We start from the raw sequence: 16889 nt of genomic DNA, 5'->3' as shown, positions 1-16889 counted from the left end.
GACTGCCGTCCAGCCAGTGGTACTGCGAGGGGCATCCCTGGCCCCCGCTCCGCCTCATCCCGATCCAGAAGTCTCCGTCCCCGGGCTGGATCTGCTGCATGAACCGCTCCACCAGGCGCTGCTCGTTCTCCGTCCTGATGCTGAGCAGCTCGCCGCCGCCGTCGCTCCGGCACGTCTGCCGCGCCTCCTCGAAGCTCAGCCGCTGCCGGCGGTCCTGGTAGTACAGGATCTTGTAGCACGGGCGCTCAGTGCCGCGCCGGCAGATCCTCTGGCCTGGAGACGGACACACGGGGTTGTGCTTTGTCATCGCCGTCATCTTTATTTACGCAGTTGTCAGATGCATCATCATCGTCCTCTTCTACCTCCACTTCCATGATTGCTGTCGTCACCACCAGCAGCATCACCTTCATATCATCACCACTATCATCATCATCATCACCAGCATCACCTTCATATCATCACCACTATCATCATCACCTTCATATCATCACCACCACCAGCATCACCTTCATATCATCACCACTATCATCATCACCTTCATATCACCACCACTATCATCATCACCACTGCCACTGTCACCACCATCATCACCATTATCGTCACCATCATCATTATCATCATCATCATCACCATGACCACCACCAACATCATCATCACCACCATTATCACCACTATCACCATTATGGCAGGTCTCTCTCTCTTCTCTGTAAATGAAATTTCGTATCTAATTGAGACTACCTGATTAAATAAAGGTAAAAAAAAAATCATCATCATCATCACCACCATCACTTCATCATTATCATCATCATCATCACCATCTCCACCATCGTCACCACTGACCCTCATCACCACTATCATCATCATCATCATCATCATCATCACCATCTCCACCATCGTCACCACTGACCCTCATCACCACTATCATCATCATCATCATCACCACCGTCATCACCTTCATTATAGTTATCCATAGACCATACATGCTACGTAAAGTCTATGGACATGGATTTTTATTTTTTGCTATTTGTTTCATGATTAGGCTACAGCCTGGGCTGGAAGTGGTGCATTCCACAACTATAGTTACACATACACAACTATGGTTACACATTTGTCTTAAACCCAAGGCAGTCTCAGCTGCTGCTCAAGGCCTGTTTACACTGAGAAGTTTCCACTACACTGAATCACATGATAGAAACACCGCTGCGCTGTGCTCTGAAGAAATGAGCCTCTGCAGTCACTGCAATATCGCAAGAGTTGAGCGTCTCTATTAAATACAAATATATTCGTTTTAATTAATACACACAAAGTAGACACGAGGGACTATACACTGCGCAAAATTAAGCCTCTAGAAAATGTTTGTTAAATGTCTTCACTCAATAGTAAAGTTAATAAAAATTTAGTCCACTTATGACTTAAATACAGAAAAATATAGATCTTCTTTTGATGGAGCATTTTGAATGCTATCTAGTCTTTTAACTCATCTTACCGTTATGTGACAAGCGCCGGCTAACGGCCGTTAGCCCCAGACGGTAAACACTCACCATTGAGTTTGAACGCATATCCAGGCTGGAGGAGAACTGCGAGAACCGCTCCGAGCAGTCTCCTAAAATCCATCTCTACATGTTCACTCGAGTTCTTCCTGTATGGTCAAATATAGAATAAATTAGTCAGAAAAAAGGAATTCGGATTTTCGCCTTTGGCAATGCGATGGATTTCCACAGAGAGAGAGAGAGAGAGAGAGAGAGAGAGAGAGAGAGAGAGAGAGAGAGAGAGAGAGAGAGAGAGAGAGAGAGAGAGAGAGAGAGAGAGAGAGAGAGCAGACTAAGACGGTCCAATCAGAAGTCGATGTGTTGGAGGGGCTTGTAAGAAGTTATGGAAAATTTCAGACCGAGTAAATCTTCAGAGCCCGCACAAAATAAAAACAGAACTTCCATTATGCAGACTGCAATGTTTTCCTTTCGAAGATGAATAAAATCGGTCTCATTTTTCAGTCTGAAATCATGAAGGTTGATCTGTATTGTGCTATAATCACATTTCCTTTATAGCCAGGAATTTGAATGGGATGAATGAAGCTCTTTATGTGGAACACACAATTATCCAGACAAAAATACATGTGATTCTGACGCTTAGACACAGGCAGTTCAGACAGACAGGCACACACACACACACACGCACACACACACACACACACACATATATATATATATAAAGAGGAAACTATGCTATCCACATGCCAAGCTCTTTTGACCAGGTTCTGGTGTGACACATGATAGGCTATATTGACCAGTTTATACATAAAACAAACGTCTTGTGCGTTTCCAGAGGGAACCACCCAGCTAGCTTCACCAGAGAGATCTGCGAGGGAGTCTGACAGTGGTGTAGTCAAGAGTGAGAATACCCACTTCTTTATCCATGGATACACAATACACCCTCTTCTTGGCCGCGAAGCCAAGACGTTCTGCAAATCAGCTGAGAGTTGACCCCCCTCTTCAGTCACCTCTCCACCTCTGACTGGAGATGATGTCATGATAGGGCCCAGAGGGCGGGGCCGTCGGGGCAGGGGGCTGGGGTTATACTAGCCAGGGACAGGAAGTCAGGGAGGAGGAAGAGGAAGTCTATATCCTGTTCGTTTCTTTGGTTTGGGATCCAGGCATTTCCACATATACCCCCCATCCTCTCTCTCTCTCTCTCTCTCCAGAAAAACCATTCATTTTTTCATGCTGCTGACTTGGCTAGAAAAATAGTTACTGTGAAGTTAAATGGACGTGTTGGAGAGTACATACACTGAGGTAGAAAAAGAAAAATACACCATACATACTTTACATAGCAACCTTATTTAAGTTGGGACTATTTTTTATTATTATAATTTACTATTATTTAGGACTAGGGAGGAGACCTGGCTCCATTATAATCACTGTGTTTCTACAAGCCCCTGCAGTGTGGTGGTGCACAGACTGTCGTCAGTCTGAGGTTGACCACAACAACATGCCTAGCAGCCAGACACAACACAACAGGGCTATCCCTGTCACTCGTCAACAGCAGTTGACTGACCCTGAGTCACTAGCACATGCCCCCCCCCCCTCTCTCTCTCTTTCTCTCTTTCTCTCTCTCTCTCCCTCTCTCTCTTTTCCCCTCTCTCTCTCTTTCTCTCCCTCACTCTCTGTGTGTACGGTAGCTAATAACATGCTATTGCTGGTGTTTTAATGTGTGTTATACAGTATGTGTTGTGGAAGATGTGCACTTGGTTGAGTAATGTTTTGTGTTTTTTTTAATATTTTATATATGTTTATGTTGTGAAATGGCCTGATCCTTGATTTTAACATAATTTTATTGCACCAATAAATGGATTACTAAAGGTCAAAGGTCTCCCTCTCCCTCCCCCCCTCTCTCTCTCTCCCTTACTCTCCTGCTGTCTCCTCCCTCTCTTTCTTGCCCTGTATGTGTAGCTTTGTTGTGTGCGTGTATGTGTGTAGCTCTGTAGAGAGTGTATGTGTAGCTTTGTTGTGTGCGTGTCTGTGTGTAGCTCTGTAGAGAGTGTATATGTAGCTTTGTTGTGTGCGTGTCTGTGTGTAGCTCTGCGTGTTGTGTGTTGTGTGTGTGTCTGTGTGTAGCTCTGTAGAAAGTGTATATGTAGCTTTGTTGTGTGCATGTCTGTGTGTAGCTCTGCGTGTTGTGTGTTGTGTGCGTGTGTGTGTGTAGCTCTGTAGAGAGTGAATATAGTACGTGTAGTTGTGCTTCCCTTCTGTCTGTCTGGTCTGGCAGCAGTCCAGATCTCCTTCTCTCTCTCTCTCTCTGCTGTTTCCTCATCTCATCTCTTTATCCGAGACACGAGTCCTGTCCCACGAGATGAAGAGGGGTTTGAAGACTCCCTGCTGAACTAGCCTCTCTCCAGTCTGCACTGTAGCCCAACCAGCTCCACATTACCCTCAGGCTTCAAGGTCTGTCAGCTAATTCAATTGAGGCACAACAGCTGCAGAACTATTCAGTTCAAAGGGCTTTATGGGCCTGGGAACTGTACGTTCTGCACAACTATCTATGCTATGCATCAAGTACACGCTACCCCAAACCTCAATGCAACTCTGTTTTCCTAAATGAATTTCAGTTATATGTTCTTACAAATCCCTTCTAGTTGATCCATTCTGAAATGTCACCACCCCAAACCTCCCTACGGCACATCTGATGTACTAATATTTGTTTTTATACCTAAAAAAAATCTTATGTTAGTGGGACTGTGCCCCTTGACTGTGGTCAGCTGTGTATCTGATGAGAGGAATGCTACACTGCTTCTACAGTAGTGGCCTTGGTCTTGACCTCAAAGTGGAGAAGTATGGTAATTAAATTACTGCCACGGCAACAAAATTCATGTGCAAAGCACTGTCTGTCCCTACCACATACTTTAAAAATTAAAGTAGAAGAAATCTGACAGTGATATTTAGTGTGTTGTTGCTGGTTGTGATCCTTTTATTGCTGAATTCTTTTAGTACTTTTAGTACTTCATACAGAATACTTTAGTATTCATTTCCAAGGAACAAGGAATTGATAGAAACCCCAACCATGTCTAATACCCTCATCTGCCCAACAGGTGGCAGCAAAGGACAGCTTCTCTCATGTTGCTTCAGGTTCGTCTCTCTCTCTCCAGATGTTAATCAACATACGAACCGCAGTCACTTTTCCTCTCACCACACGTTAACCATGATATGTACCTCTACCTTGGGTTTAGAGTATTTTGCTGCCAGTGTTACAGTAACTATTACTGTAAGAGGTCCAAAAAACAGCCATAACACACAGAACACAGTGTTTACCCTTGTTGTGGTGCTGGGGATACAACCACCAAAGTCCAAAGTTTGCTCTTCCTAGCTTTTTGATCAGCTACGAAGAGTTACGTTCTGATTCTACACATTTAAGACAAGACACAGGGCAAAGACACGGGCGGCTTTGTCTGTGTTTAGTACTGATGTGTCCTCTGTGTCTGTGGTGTGTGTCTATAGTGTGTAGTGATAGTGTGTAGTGCAGGTGAGTGTGTGTCTATAGTGTATAGTGATAGTGTGTAGTGCAGGTGAGTGTGTGTCTATAGTGTGTAGTGATAGTGTGTAGTGCAAGTGAGTGTGTGTCTATAGTGTGTAGTGATAGTGTGTAGTGCAAGTGAGTGTGTTTCTATAGTGTGTAGTGATAGTGTGTAGTGCAGGTGAGTGTGTCTATAGTGTGTAGTGATAGTGTGTAGTGCAGGTGAGTGTGTGTCTATAGTGTGTAGTGATAGTGTGTAGTGCAGGTGAGTGTGTGTCTATAGTGTGTAGTGATAGTGTGTAGTGCAGGTGAGAGTGTGTGTGATGCAGAGGTGCTCTTCTCTGTCCTGGCCCACTGTGGAGGAACCAACTGCCCACTGACGTCAGGACAGCAGAGTCACTGCCCATTTTTCACCGCAGGCTCAGAACTCATCTCTTCAAGAAGTACTACGATCCTCCCTCTTAAGCACCTATTGTATTTTAGATTTCTATTCTTGCACTTTGCCTTCAGCACTAGATTATGCTCTTAGTCACTTCTTTTGAAAGGAGATGCACTTGTGAGTTCTGGCAAGTAGTACTACATTGGCTTTTTCTACGTTAAATGCAATTATTATTAGTGGCTTTGGATAAAAGTGTCAGCTAAATGACTGTAATGTAATGTACTGTACTGTAATGTGCAGACAAGGTGAGTGCTGCAGGTGAAGGTGAAGGCGTTTGATTGGCTGGGCGTGGTCAGCAGTGGAGGGAAAGCCCAGGAAGACCCTGAAGGGTCATTAGTCATCACACCGCTCACCACTGTACATCCCACACACACACACACACACACACGCACACACACACACACACACACACACACACACACAGGCACAAACAAACATGCACACACACACACACACACACACACACACACACACACACACACACACACACACACACACACACACTACAGCTACAGTAGCTATCTACATCTCCCTCCACACCCTTCCCAGTGTATCTCCTTTCCATTAAAGCCTGCATCAACGCGCAGGGCCGACGGCCTCTGTGGTGGCGGTGGATGGGCTCTGGGCTCGGGGCTCTGGTCTCGGGTGTCGGCTGCCTTTGTTGGCGCCTGAGAAAAGAGCCTGTGGAGCCACACAATGCATGTTTATTGCTGGACGTTGTCACTACAATCCCCCCCGACCTGGGTCACGTCTGGGAGTCTGCCTGGTCGACTGTCCTGGTGAGGTCAGCGGTTCCCATGGGGATGAACCTGGGTCACGTCTGGGAGTCTGCCTGGTCGACTGTCCTGGTGAGGTCAGCGGTTCCCATGGGGATGAACCTGGGTCACGTCTGGGAGTCTGCCTGGTCGACTGTCCTGGTGAGGTCAGCGGTTCCCATGGGGATGAACCTGGGTCACGTCTGGGAGTCTGCCTGGTCGACTGTCCTGGTGAGGTCAGCGGTTCCCATGGGGATGAACCCAGGAGCGTCACAACAGAGAAGCGTGGAGTAGAATAGAATAGAATTAGTACAGAATAGAATAGAATTAGTATAGAATGGAATAGAATATCGTTTTTAGTCTCCATATTCTATTGTGCTCTGTTTTGTGGCTTCTCTGTTCTATTCTGTATCTGGAACACTGGTTATTTATGGAATATTTTTTCAAAGGTTCTTCTATTGTTCTATAAATGGTTCCATATGTCTAGCTTTTTATAAGAGTATGTGTATTATTACTCCACATACTGTGCTGGTGTGTCACTCGAACCATAGCCCTGGGATGGTTATTTCCAGACCTACAGTACACACAAACACACACACACACACAAACACACAAACACACAAACACACACACACACACACACATCCACGACTTCTTACGTAATCTGCAATTATGTCCTCAGACAGACCCCTGCAGCCAGCGAGCGGGATTAACGCTCTGAGATGGGCAGAGTGGGTTCAGTGTCACAGGAGAGGGTCCGGGTTTGGGGGAGGGAGGGAGGGAGAGAGAGCGAGAGAGAGGGGAGGGGGTGTAGAGGATGTCTCTCGGTGACGCATCCCTGGATAGAGTGACAAATGTCTTCTCTCACCAAGGGCGCTTTTGGCAAAACCATAGATGCTTCTTTTCATACTACATTTCACAGAGGACAATAGGTCTTCATAGTGGAGCAGCAGGAGATGTAGCCTATAGCTAGTGCTCTGTGCTAAGCACCTATGCAGACACAATGGAAGAGAGGGTTGACATGTATGTGAAATTAACAAAGGTTATTTTTGGTGCCATGTGTTGTTTCATTCCTAGTGGCGTGCATGATCACATTTCCCAGCATTCATACTGTTTTCATTCATTCTAAAAGATATGGATCCACTTTTCAACATGGAACCTCCACAGAATGCCTTTTGTCTTCTGCTGGATACTTAATTTCCCGTGTTGGAGATTGAGGGGTTTGATAGGGGAGGCGGACAGAAGCTTGGAGCCTCTCGTCTTGGGGAATAAGAATGGCTTTGACTGATGGCAGAGATGTACTGAAGAGACAGTCACACCCTGGTGTCAAACACAGCTAAGTGATATTGTATGTAGTGTACTATTATTGTATGGGAATCAGTTCCAGCCTGATAAAGATACTGTACTAATATGCATGCAAAAGGCACAAAACGTTCTATTAAAATAAAAAAAAATCACTGAAATTATATATCAACAAAATGTGTTGACCTGCATCTCTTCAAATTCCAATTTAACCATGTCATGTGACACAGATATATAAGAACACAATCTTCCTCATTAACAACAACAACAACACCAACAAAAACAACAGTTATAGTTACAGTGGAACCTGAGACAGGTTGATATGATGCATTTATGTCAAACCCACTGACACAGTACTCTCAGCAAAGGTTCAAGTTTGATGGTAAATTATACTCTTAAAGGCTTTCTCTCCTAGAGAAACTGTATATTATATACGTATATATAATACGTGTGTGTGTGTGTGTGTGTGTGTGTGTGTGTGAGAGTGTGTGTGTGTGTGTGTGTGAGGGTGTGTGTGTGTGTGTGTGTGTGTGAGGGTGTGTGTGTGTGTGTGTGTGTGTGTGTGAGTGAGAGAGAGAGGGTGTGTGTGTATGTGTGAGTGTGTGTGTGTGAGGGTGTGTGTGTGTGTGAGAGTGTGTGTGAGTGTGTGTGTGAGGGTGTGTGTGTGTGAGGGTGGGAGGGAGATCCTGGATGATCAGAGGGGAGGAGTGGGAGACTCCCCCTGGTGTCCAGGTCTTTATAAGGCCCGGCCCACGACCTGTCCTCTCAGAAACCCCTGGAAGGAACAGCATCTCTCCACCCCTCCCTGCTTCTCTGAGCACCACCGTCAAGCTCCCTTCAGTCACAAATACAGGACAGTAAGTGGCACCTTCATGTCTTCCTCCCTCATAGGATTTTAGTTCACTCTCTACTCCCAGGGGGGTTGATTCTGTCTGTCTTTCTCTCTCTGCACCCCCCTCCCTATCTACCCCCCTCCCCCTCTCTGTGGTCTCTCTGCCCCCCCCTCTATCTACACCCCCCTCTGTAGTCTCTCTGTCCCTCTCTCCATCTTCACTTCCCTACTCTTCTCTCTCTCTCTCTCTCTCTCTCTCTCTCTCTCTCTCTCTCTCTCTCTCTCTCGTAGTTAACCCATCTCTCTCTCTCTACTAGTTAACCCATGGCTCTCTCTCTCTAGTAGCTAACCCATGTCTCTCTCTCTCTCTCTCTCTCTCTCTCTCTCTACTAGTTAACCCATGTCTCTCTCTCTCTAGTAGCTAACCCATGTCTTTCTCTCTCTCTTTCTCTAGTAGCTAACCCATGTCTTTCTCTCTCTCTCTCTCTCTACTAGTTAACCCATGTCTTTCTCTCTCTCTCTCTCGTAGTTAACCCATGTCTCTCTCTCTCTAGTAGCTAACCCATGTCTTTCTCTCTCTCTTTCTCTAGTAGCTAACCCATGTCTCTCTCTCTCCCTCTCTCTCTCTAGTAGCTAACCCATGTCTCTCTCTCTCCCTCTCTCTCTCTAGTAGCTAACCCATGTCTCTCTCCCTCTCTCTCTCTCTCTCATAGTTAACCCATGTCTTTCTCTCTCTTTCTCTCTCTCTCTCTCTCTCTCTCTACTAGTTAACCCATGTCTCTCTCTCTCTCTCTCTCTCTCTCTCTCTCTCTCTCTCTCTCTCTCTCTAGTAGTTAACCCATGTCTCTCTCTCTCTCTCTCTCTCTCTCTCTCTCTTTCTCTCTAGTAGTTAACCCATGTCTCTCTCTCCCTCAGTAGGGTCAGTATGTACCTGTGTGTGTGCGTGGTGGTCCTGCTCCTCCAGCCTGCCGCCTCCATCACATACAACTGCTCCTCTAAGGACGAGCGGGTCCCAGGTGAGGCGTGGCTCTGGACCGGGCTTGGGGGGTGAGGCGTGGGGCCTGGCTCCTCTGGACCGGGTTCGGGGGGTGAGGCGTGGGGCCTGGCTCCTCTGGACCGGGCTCGGGGGGTGAGGCGTGGGGCCTGGCTCCTCTGGACCGGGCTCGGGGGGTGAGGCGTGGGGCCTGGCTCCTCTGGACCGGGCTCGGGTGGGACTGCTCAGTGGCTCAGGACAGTATAGAACCTGTACCCTGGCCTGGGGCTCAATGCCAAGCAGAGCATGTGGATTTACTGTACCAGGATGTACATGTGACTGTACATCACCTCAGTTCCAGGCTCTGAAACATCATGGAAAGCAGGGATTGTGTGAATACAGTTCTCTCATCTCATCATCTATCGGCATCTTTCCAAACGAAATACTGTAGACACCCCTGTGTCTAAGCCTAGTTAGATTTTTTATTTAACCTTTATTTAACCAGGTAAAGAAGCTTGAGATCAAAAAACTCTTTATCGAGCAACACCTGACCAAAATGGCAGCATAGTTTTGGAGTTGATGGATTGACAGCCAAACTTTCCCTCCATAATTCTTCCTCCTCCTCCCAGACAACACTGACCTGACGGTGGACTGCGGCATCAACATGATCATCCTGGAGGTCAACCTGTGCACGGCTCAGTGGGCGGGCTTCGACCCCAGCGGCCTGGCGCTGAACGGAGAGCACAACAAGACCCAGTGCCAGGGCACCATCGACGCTGGCGTCTACCCGCCCGTCATTCGCTACCAGCTGCCTGTCAACCACAGCCAGGACAACCCCTGTAGGCAGTCGTTGCAGGTGAGAACCTTATAGACTCAGTGCAGATGAGAACCCTGGGGATTCACTGCATGTGAGGACCATGTAGACTCAGCACTGGAGAATCTCCAGGAGCACAGAGAGTTAACACACTTTGAGAATGTGTACAGCAGCAGACAGTGAGAGACAGCATTCTAATGATTTATGTTGTGCACTTACAGTGTCCGATGACGTGTGTTCCCACTCCCAGATCGTGGACGAGGTCCCGGACCCCGCCGGTCCCTTCAAGGACTTCTCCAGCGTCCAATCGGTCATCATCACAGGCTACATCGACACGCCCAGCGCGTCTCAGGGGATCATCAGCTACGCCACGGACCTGTACTACCACTTCTCCTGCCGATACCCGCTGGAGTACCTGGTCAACAACACACGGATAGTGGCGTGAGTCCCACTCCTCAATACTCACTGGATGATGGGAATTAAAATGATGAATTTGGAACGACAGGGATCGACTTTTCTCAACAAGAACATTTCCTTAGAACACAAGAGCGCAGACTCAAAGTACAGTCCATAGGCCTATTTATTTTGTGAAGAAATAATAACCTAATAAAAGTAGGCCTAACAGAATAAAAAAAGGAAAGTGATTCATGTCTGTGGGGTATTCTCTTGATATCTACCTGAAGGCTGCAGGGCAAGTGTTTTGAAGAACGCCGTAACTGAACCATGTCAGCGGTCATGAAATGAAAGATATTGTCAGACGTCTCACTTTCACCTCCGCGCTCTCTCTTTCTCCTCCAGGTCTTCCGTCTCGGTGGCGACAAGCGACAACAATGGCACGTTCATCGACACCCTCACCATGAGTGTGTTCAACGTGAGTTCACCAACCAGACTCGCAACTGCTTTCCAAACATATTGTAGATTCAGATGGATCCTCCCCCCATACATCGGAGGGCTCTTCTATAGCTACTAATGGTTATATAGCATCTTTTTTGAGTGTATGACCATGACCTGTTCTCATGTTGAGCTGAGTCCTGGTCTCTCCTGGTCTCTCCTGACCGGTCTCCCCCTGCAGGATACGGATTACACCTACCCACTGGCCATGCCTTCCGACGGGCTGGAGTTGAGGACTAAGATCTATGTGCAAGTGAAGGCTGTCAACCTGACTGGAAAGTACGTCTCTAGACTCCATTTACCCTCATTAGTACAATATTTATATTTATCTTCCTCCTACTCTACCTGTTTCTGAATGAACAATCATTATGAAGTGTGGTACTATTAGTGGTACAGGAGTTTTTGTGACATAATCAGGGCTAACCCAAAGATTTATTTATTTATTCTTTACACTGAGAGGGGGCCGCCTGTCCAAGTGGGCGCCCTTAGCCGTCACTTAGCCCGCTAATTCCTGGGGCCGGCCCTGGGCGTACTGACCAGGCTGTTGTCCTGTCTCCAGTTTCCATGTCCTGCTGGACCACTGCTTTGCGACCCCGTCTCCCTACAACATTACCAACAGTGAGCAACACAACTTCTTCGCTGGGTAAGACTCATTCGGCCACGGGACGAACATCATCCAACCACGTTCAACCAAAGTCATCAATTTAAAGACTCAGATGCTCTTTCAGACTAGACGAAAACTCGCATTAAGGGGAAACAGATGAAAAGTAAAGATTTTTGTTTTGTTTATTACATTAAGCAAAGAGTTTGTGACAGTGCTTTCAGCATAAACGTTCTCATGGGTTGGTTGATCCTTGTTGATATCTAATGTGTCCCTGTCCTCCTCTCCCAGGTGCTCAGTAGATTCGCACGCCGCAGTGACCACAAACGGTCTGTCCATGAACGCCCGGTTCAACTTCGAGGCCTTCCGCTTCGTGAACCACCGAGACAAGGACCGCTCCACCATCTACCTGCACTGCATCCTCCGGCTCTGTGAGCCCAGCAAGTGTCAAGAACTGCTGGATGTGAGTGAGAGAGGGGACAGAGAGAAAGAGACAGAGAAAGAGGGGGGAGTAGAGAGAGAGAGAGAGAGAGAGAGAGAGAGAGGGAGGATAACTGAGTGGAGAGAGAGAGAGAGAGAAAGAGAGAGGATGAGTGAGTGGAGAGAGAGAGAGAGAGAGGGTGAGAGAGAGAGAGAGAGAGAGAGAGAGAGAGACTTGTAAGAGAGACTCACACTTGCTTTGGCAATGTAAACATGTTTTCCATGTCCATAAAGCCCTTCGAATTGAATTGAATTGAATTGAAAGGAAGAGAGGTGCAGGAGAGGAGAGAGAAGAAGAGTCTCTCTGCTGACCCTGGCTGGACAGACCACGTCTCTGAATGTCTCTCTGCTGACCCTGGCTGGACAGACCAGGTCTCTGAAGGTCTGTCTGTCCTCCACAGATGTGCAGCAGCAGTGGGAGGAGGAGGAGATCACTCACGCCTTTTGGAACTGAGTCCCCCGACTCAGCCACCGTGTCCGTGGGGCCCCTGTACACAAAAGGAGGTGAGAACTAACTATGGAATGACTGAATGACTGAATGAATGACTGAATGAATGAATGAATGAATGGTGGGATGAATGAATGGTGGGATGAATGAATGAATGAATGAATGGATGAATGGATGAATGGATGAATGGATGAATGGATGAATGGATGAATGGATGAACGGATGAACGAATGAATGGATGGATGGATGAATAGATGAATGAATGAATGAATGAATGAATGATCAATATCTGAAACATGACACGGGATGCATTTGAGACACGCTGTCACATTGGTAGATTAATAGTTGAATGTATGAATGAATGAATGAATGAATGAATGAATGAATGAATCAGAGGGTTACAGGGCAGAGACAGCCTCTTCAATACCACCCCTTCTCCTTTACTGACATCTCTCTCTCTCTCTCTCTCTCCCTCTCCCTCTCTCTCTCTCTCTCTCTCTTGCTCCCCCTAGTGAAACAGCCAGGAGCTGCAGCTTATGGTGAGTCTGGTCTACCTGCTCTCCTCTTGTCTCACACGGGTCCCGTGTCCAAGATCAAGGACACACAAGGGGACTCAAAGCGGAGACATGCCCTACTTCCTGTGTGTGTGTGCCAGGTGGAGGGACACATGCGGAGGCAGAGAAGACGGAGGTGACGGGGCTGGTGGTGGGCATCGTGTTTGGCTGTGCCGCCATCGCCCTGGTGGTCCTGGGCGCCTGGTACGTCATGAAGAAGTTCTACTGGTCAGGGGGGATGCTGCACGCCTTCGACTGACCAACCCCTCCCTCGACGGGGTCGCATGATGTCACAGATTAAGATGTTTACCTTGAAGATGACTTGTAAATATATAAACAATTAGCCTGGGGTCTTGTTCACCAAGTGAATTCTCAATGTCTAATATCACTTACCGGTTATGAAGGACTATGTAAATGCCTGAACTATGTAAACAATAATATTAGCAGGGTTGCTTTGTACTGTACAATTATAGATATTTCTGGAAATAATTATTCAATCAAGGGCTGCGGTTTGGGGTTTTGTACAGGATGTGGTGTTCTTAAGCTTGCTGATGTCGTCATGCCAAATAGCTCTAGCTCAAACTCAGACCTACTGCTGCTTTGTACTGTACATTGTTTTGAAGGACATTAAAGTTAGACATGAGTTCAACAGTCTTTTTTTAATCAGATTTTTAATCTGTTAAAAAAGAACACATAGCCAAAACATACAACTGTTTACTTTACAGTACCCACAATCCACTTGATTATTTACAGTTTTATTTACAGTTCGAGTAAACACGTACTGACCTTCACCTGTACGATACAACAAGCTCAACAACACGTCCATAAATACACACGTAGATGACCTCCAGTATTTACAATACTGGTGCAGAGGAGGCAGGAGGGGGCAGGAGGGGGCAGGAGGGGGCAGGAGAGGGCAGGAGGAGGCAGGAGGGGCAGGAGAGGGCAGGAGGGGGCAGGAGAGGGCAGGAGGGGGAAGGAGGGGGCAGGAGGAGGCAGGAGGGGGCAGGAGGAGGCAGGAGGGGGCAGGAGGGGGCATGAGAGGGCAGGAGGGGTAAGGAGGGGGCAGGAGGAGGCAGGAGGAGGCAGGAGGAGACGGCCCTGGGGGACCCAGAGCAGGGTGGGGGGGGGGATGCTGAGATGGGAGGAGAGGGGCCATGAACTGTACATGCATTGTTCAGGGATGTGGGGTTATTCACATTGTGGATAGAGCTCTTTGTGTTGGGGGTAGAGTTGTTGGGGTTATTATGCGTGGACCGGGGAAGGGAGAGAGTCCTTGATGTCCTGAAGCAGCGCGCTCAGCTTGGCTGAGAAGTCCTCCTGGAGAGAGCCGAGGCTGCTGGACGAGGAGGACAGCTCTTTCTCCTCCTCCAGCCCCAGAACCAGCCTCTCTATCCGGGCCTGGAACAGCTGGTTCTGTTGGGCCGTGCTCTGGCAGTACCGGTCCAGGCTGGCCAGTCCCTCCGCCTTGAGAGGCTGCGCTGACACCAGGAGAGCGGCCAGCTCTGCCTTCAGCGCTCCCACCCTTCCCTGGGTTTCCTGCCTCAACGACCTCACTTCCTGTCCCAGCCTATCGCTCAAGTCCCCCAAGAGCCCCGCCCCCTCCCCGACGCCGGCGCCCCTCAGCTCCTGGATCACGCCGGCCGTCTCGGCCTGGAACTCCTGCACGATGCCGTCCGTCTTGGCTCGGTTCTCCTCCAGTCTCTGGCCGATCCACTGGACGGCCTCCCGGTAGTGAGTCGGTCCCACGCCGTCCACCAGGCTCTGCAGGTAGAGCTTCAGCTGACCACACATCTCCTGGGTGCTGCTGCCCACCAGGGCCACCACGTTCTGGAGCTGCTGGCTCAGGGGGGCTAGCCGCTCCCGTATGCCGGCCAGGGAGGAGTGCGTCTGGGTTGGGTACGGGGAGAGAGGGGAGAGCCTCTTGCGGAGCTCGGTCAGCTCCTGGCGCAGACGGGCACGCAGCCTCTCCGACTCCAGGTTCAGCTTGCGCTGGATCTCTCCCACCAGGGGGTTGGTGTCGCCGCCCTCCTGGACATACAGGTTCCTGTTCTCCACATGGCTCTTCCACACCACACTGAGAGAGAGAGAGAGAGAGGGGGAGAGAGAGGGAGAGGGAAGAGGGAAGAGAGGGAGAGGGAGAGAGAGAGGGGAGAGAGGGATAGAGAGACGAAGAGAGAGAGAGAGAGGGAGAGAGAGAGAGAGAGAGAGAGGGAGAGAGAGAGAGAGAGAGAGAGAGAGGGAGAGAGAGAGGGAGATAGGGAGAGGGAGAGAGAGAGAGGGAAGAGGGGTTAAGAGAGAGAGAGGAAGAGAGAGAGAGAGAGAGAGAGAGAGAGAGAGGGAGAGAGAGAGGGAGAGAGAGAGAGGGAGAGGGAGAGAGAGAGAGAGAGGGAAGAGGGGTTAAGAGAGAGAGAGAGAGAGAGAGAGAGAGAGAGAGAGAGAGAGAGAGAGAGTTACATAAGTTACACTGTAAGTGTGTGTAAGTCTGTGTATTGTCACATCACTGTAGTCGAGTGTACCGATGAGTGAAAGTGCATTAACATTCACTGCACAGTTACAGTATGCATTAAATAGAAAAAAAGCATATCAACAGACAATATACATAAAGCACTAGACACATAGACATGCAATATGAACCATATGGACAGAGAGAGAGAGAGAGAGAGAGAGAGAAAAGAGAGAAATAAATGGAGACAACGAGATCGAGCGAGAAAGAGAGAGGGATAGAGGAAGAGAAATAGAGATGGAAATTTTTATTGCCATCATGCCGACTGTTCGTTCTGACATCAGGCATTTCCATCTGCACTGCGTTAGGAACGGACTTACTAACGAGGTGAACTTACTAACGAGGTGAACTTACTAACGAGGTGAACTTGATAACGAGGTTAACTTACTAACGAGGTGAACTTACTCTGTGTCCTTGGAGAGCCCCGTTTTTTCACGCGCCTGGTTGGTCTCTGCGCTGGTCCACTCGGCCTCCCGGTGGAGGGGATAGGCTGGAGATCACACACACACACACACACACACACACACACACACACACACACACACACACACACACACACACACACACACACACACACACACACACACACACACACACACAGCAGTCAACACCGGTCACAAACCAGTTCAATACCTGAACAGCCAACAGAGGAGGCAGAGAGTACCAGGGAGGACCTGCTATACACACCTGTGGTTGTCAAGAAAGACAAGGTGAAGATAAGCACTTCAAGATTCATTTTTTTTCCCCAACTCTGTGAAGAGCGAGAGAGAGAGAGAGGGAGGGAGAGAGAGATAGAGAGAGTGAGAGAGAGAGAGGGCGAGAGCGATAGAGAGAGAGAGAGAGAGAGAGATGGAGAGAAGGCATTAGTGAAGGCTTAGATAACAGAATGCTCTCATGTACAGTACTCATCATAGAAAGCAAAAAGATCAGCAGATCAATAAGCAGGCAGTGTCCGGCCCTTACCTGTGAGATAGGCTCTGTGGTCTGATGGCTGCTCCTCCCAGCCTTTTATAGGGTCCTTCTTATCAGGGAGGCTGTCATAAGCCTGCCTGTGTCAACAGTCAACACGTGGAGGGTCACAGCGATTAGGGCTCCAGAAGAAAACAGAGAAATCCAGCGATGCAGCTGTAGGCCCCTGCGATGACCACCCAACAACATTCCAGCGCCATCGACCTCCAGGAGGCGGCGGCCATGTCATGATTACGGAGCCACGTCAACGCCGTCGCGCTGACACAAAGAGAGAAATTAAAAGAAAGAAAAGAAGTGAACAAGAAAGAAAGAAAAGAGAAA

The 16889-nt window shown here is 48.3% G+C and overlaps 3 protein-coding genes across 3 annotated transcripts in view; 1 reads left to right on the top strand and 2 right to left on the bottom strand.

The window, feature by feature from the left end:
• Window positions 1-1614, bottom strand: part of laynb (layilin b) — a gene marked incomplete at both ends in the record, with an annotated part of 8034 nt that extends 6420 nt beyond the window's left edge. The window contains 2 exons of the mRNA XM_084455093.1: window positions 1-273; window positions 1542-1614. The exon at window positions 1-273 is cut by the window's left edge and continues 13 nt beyond it. Coding sequence (XP_084311219.1) covers window positions 1-273; window positions 1542-1614 — 346 coding nt within the window. The remainder of the gene's footprint in view (window positions 274-1541) is intronic.
• A 6678-nt stretch (window positions 1615-8292) lies between these two features.
• Window positions 8293-13352, top strand: LOC311322864 (zona pellucida-like domain-containing protein 1; the record flags this gene model as incomplete). The annotated part of the gene is made up of 11 exons (XM_084454982.1): window positions 8293-8357; window positions 9248-9348; window positions 9935-10161; window positions 10370-10560; window positions 10918-10990; window positions 11192-11289; window positions 11570-11653; window positions 11903-12074; window positions 12493-12595; window positions 13052-13078; window positions 13195-13352. Exons 2-11 carry the CDS (start codon window positions 9258-9260, stop codon window positions 13350-13352), a joined length of 1224 nt encoding a protein of 407 aa, XP_084311108.1. The 5' UTR covers window positions 8293-8357; window positions 9248-9257.
• Window positions 13353-13737: 385 nt separating this feature from the next.
• Window positions 13738-16548, bottom strand: LOC311315281 (uncharacterized protein). Its single transcript, XM_084445913.1, has 3 exons — window positions 16287-16548; window positions 16005-16089; window positions 13738-15170 (listed from the first exon to the last, which is right to left on the bottom strand). The coding sequence occupies exons 1-3, from the start codon at window positions 16333-16335 to the stop codon at window positions 14339-14341; spliced, it is 966 nt and encodes a 321-aa protein (XP_084302039.1). The 5' UTR covers window positions 16336-16548; the 3' UTR covers window positions 13738-14338.
• Window positions 16549-16889: the final 341 nt, after the last annotated feature.

The sequence above is a fragment of the Borostomias antarcticus genome (assembly GCF_949987555.1).
Source record: "Borostomias antarcticus genome assembly, chromosome: 1".
Classification (NCBI taxonomy): Eukaryota; Metazoa; Chordata; class Actinopteri; order Stomiiformes; family Stomiidae; genus Borostomias; species Borostomias antarcticus.
The sequence above is the reverse complement of the archived record's forward strand: the minus strand, read 5'-3'. Positions and strand labels throughout refer to the sequence as shown.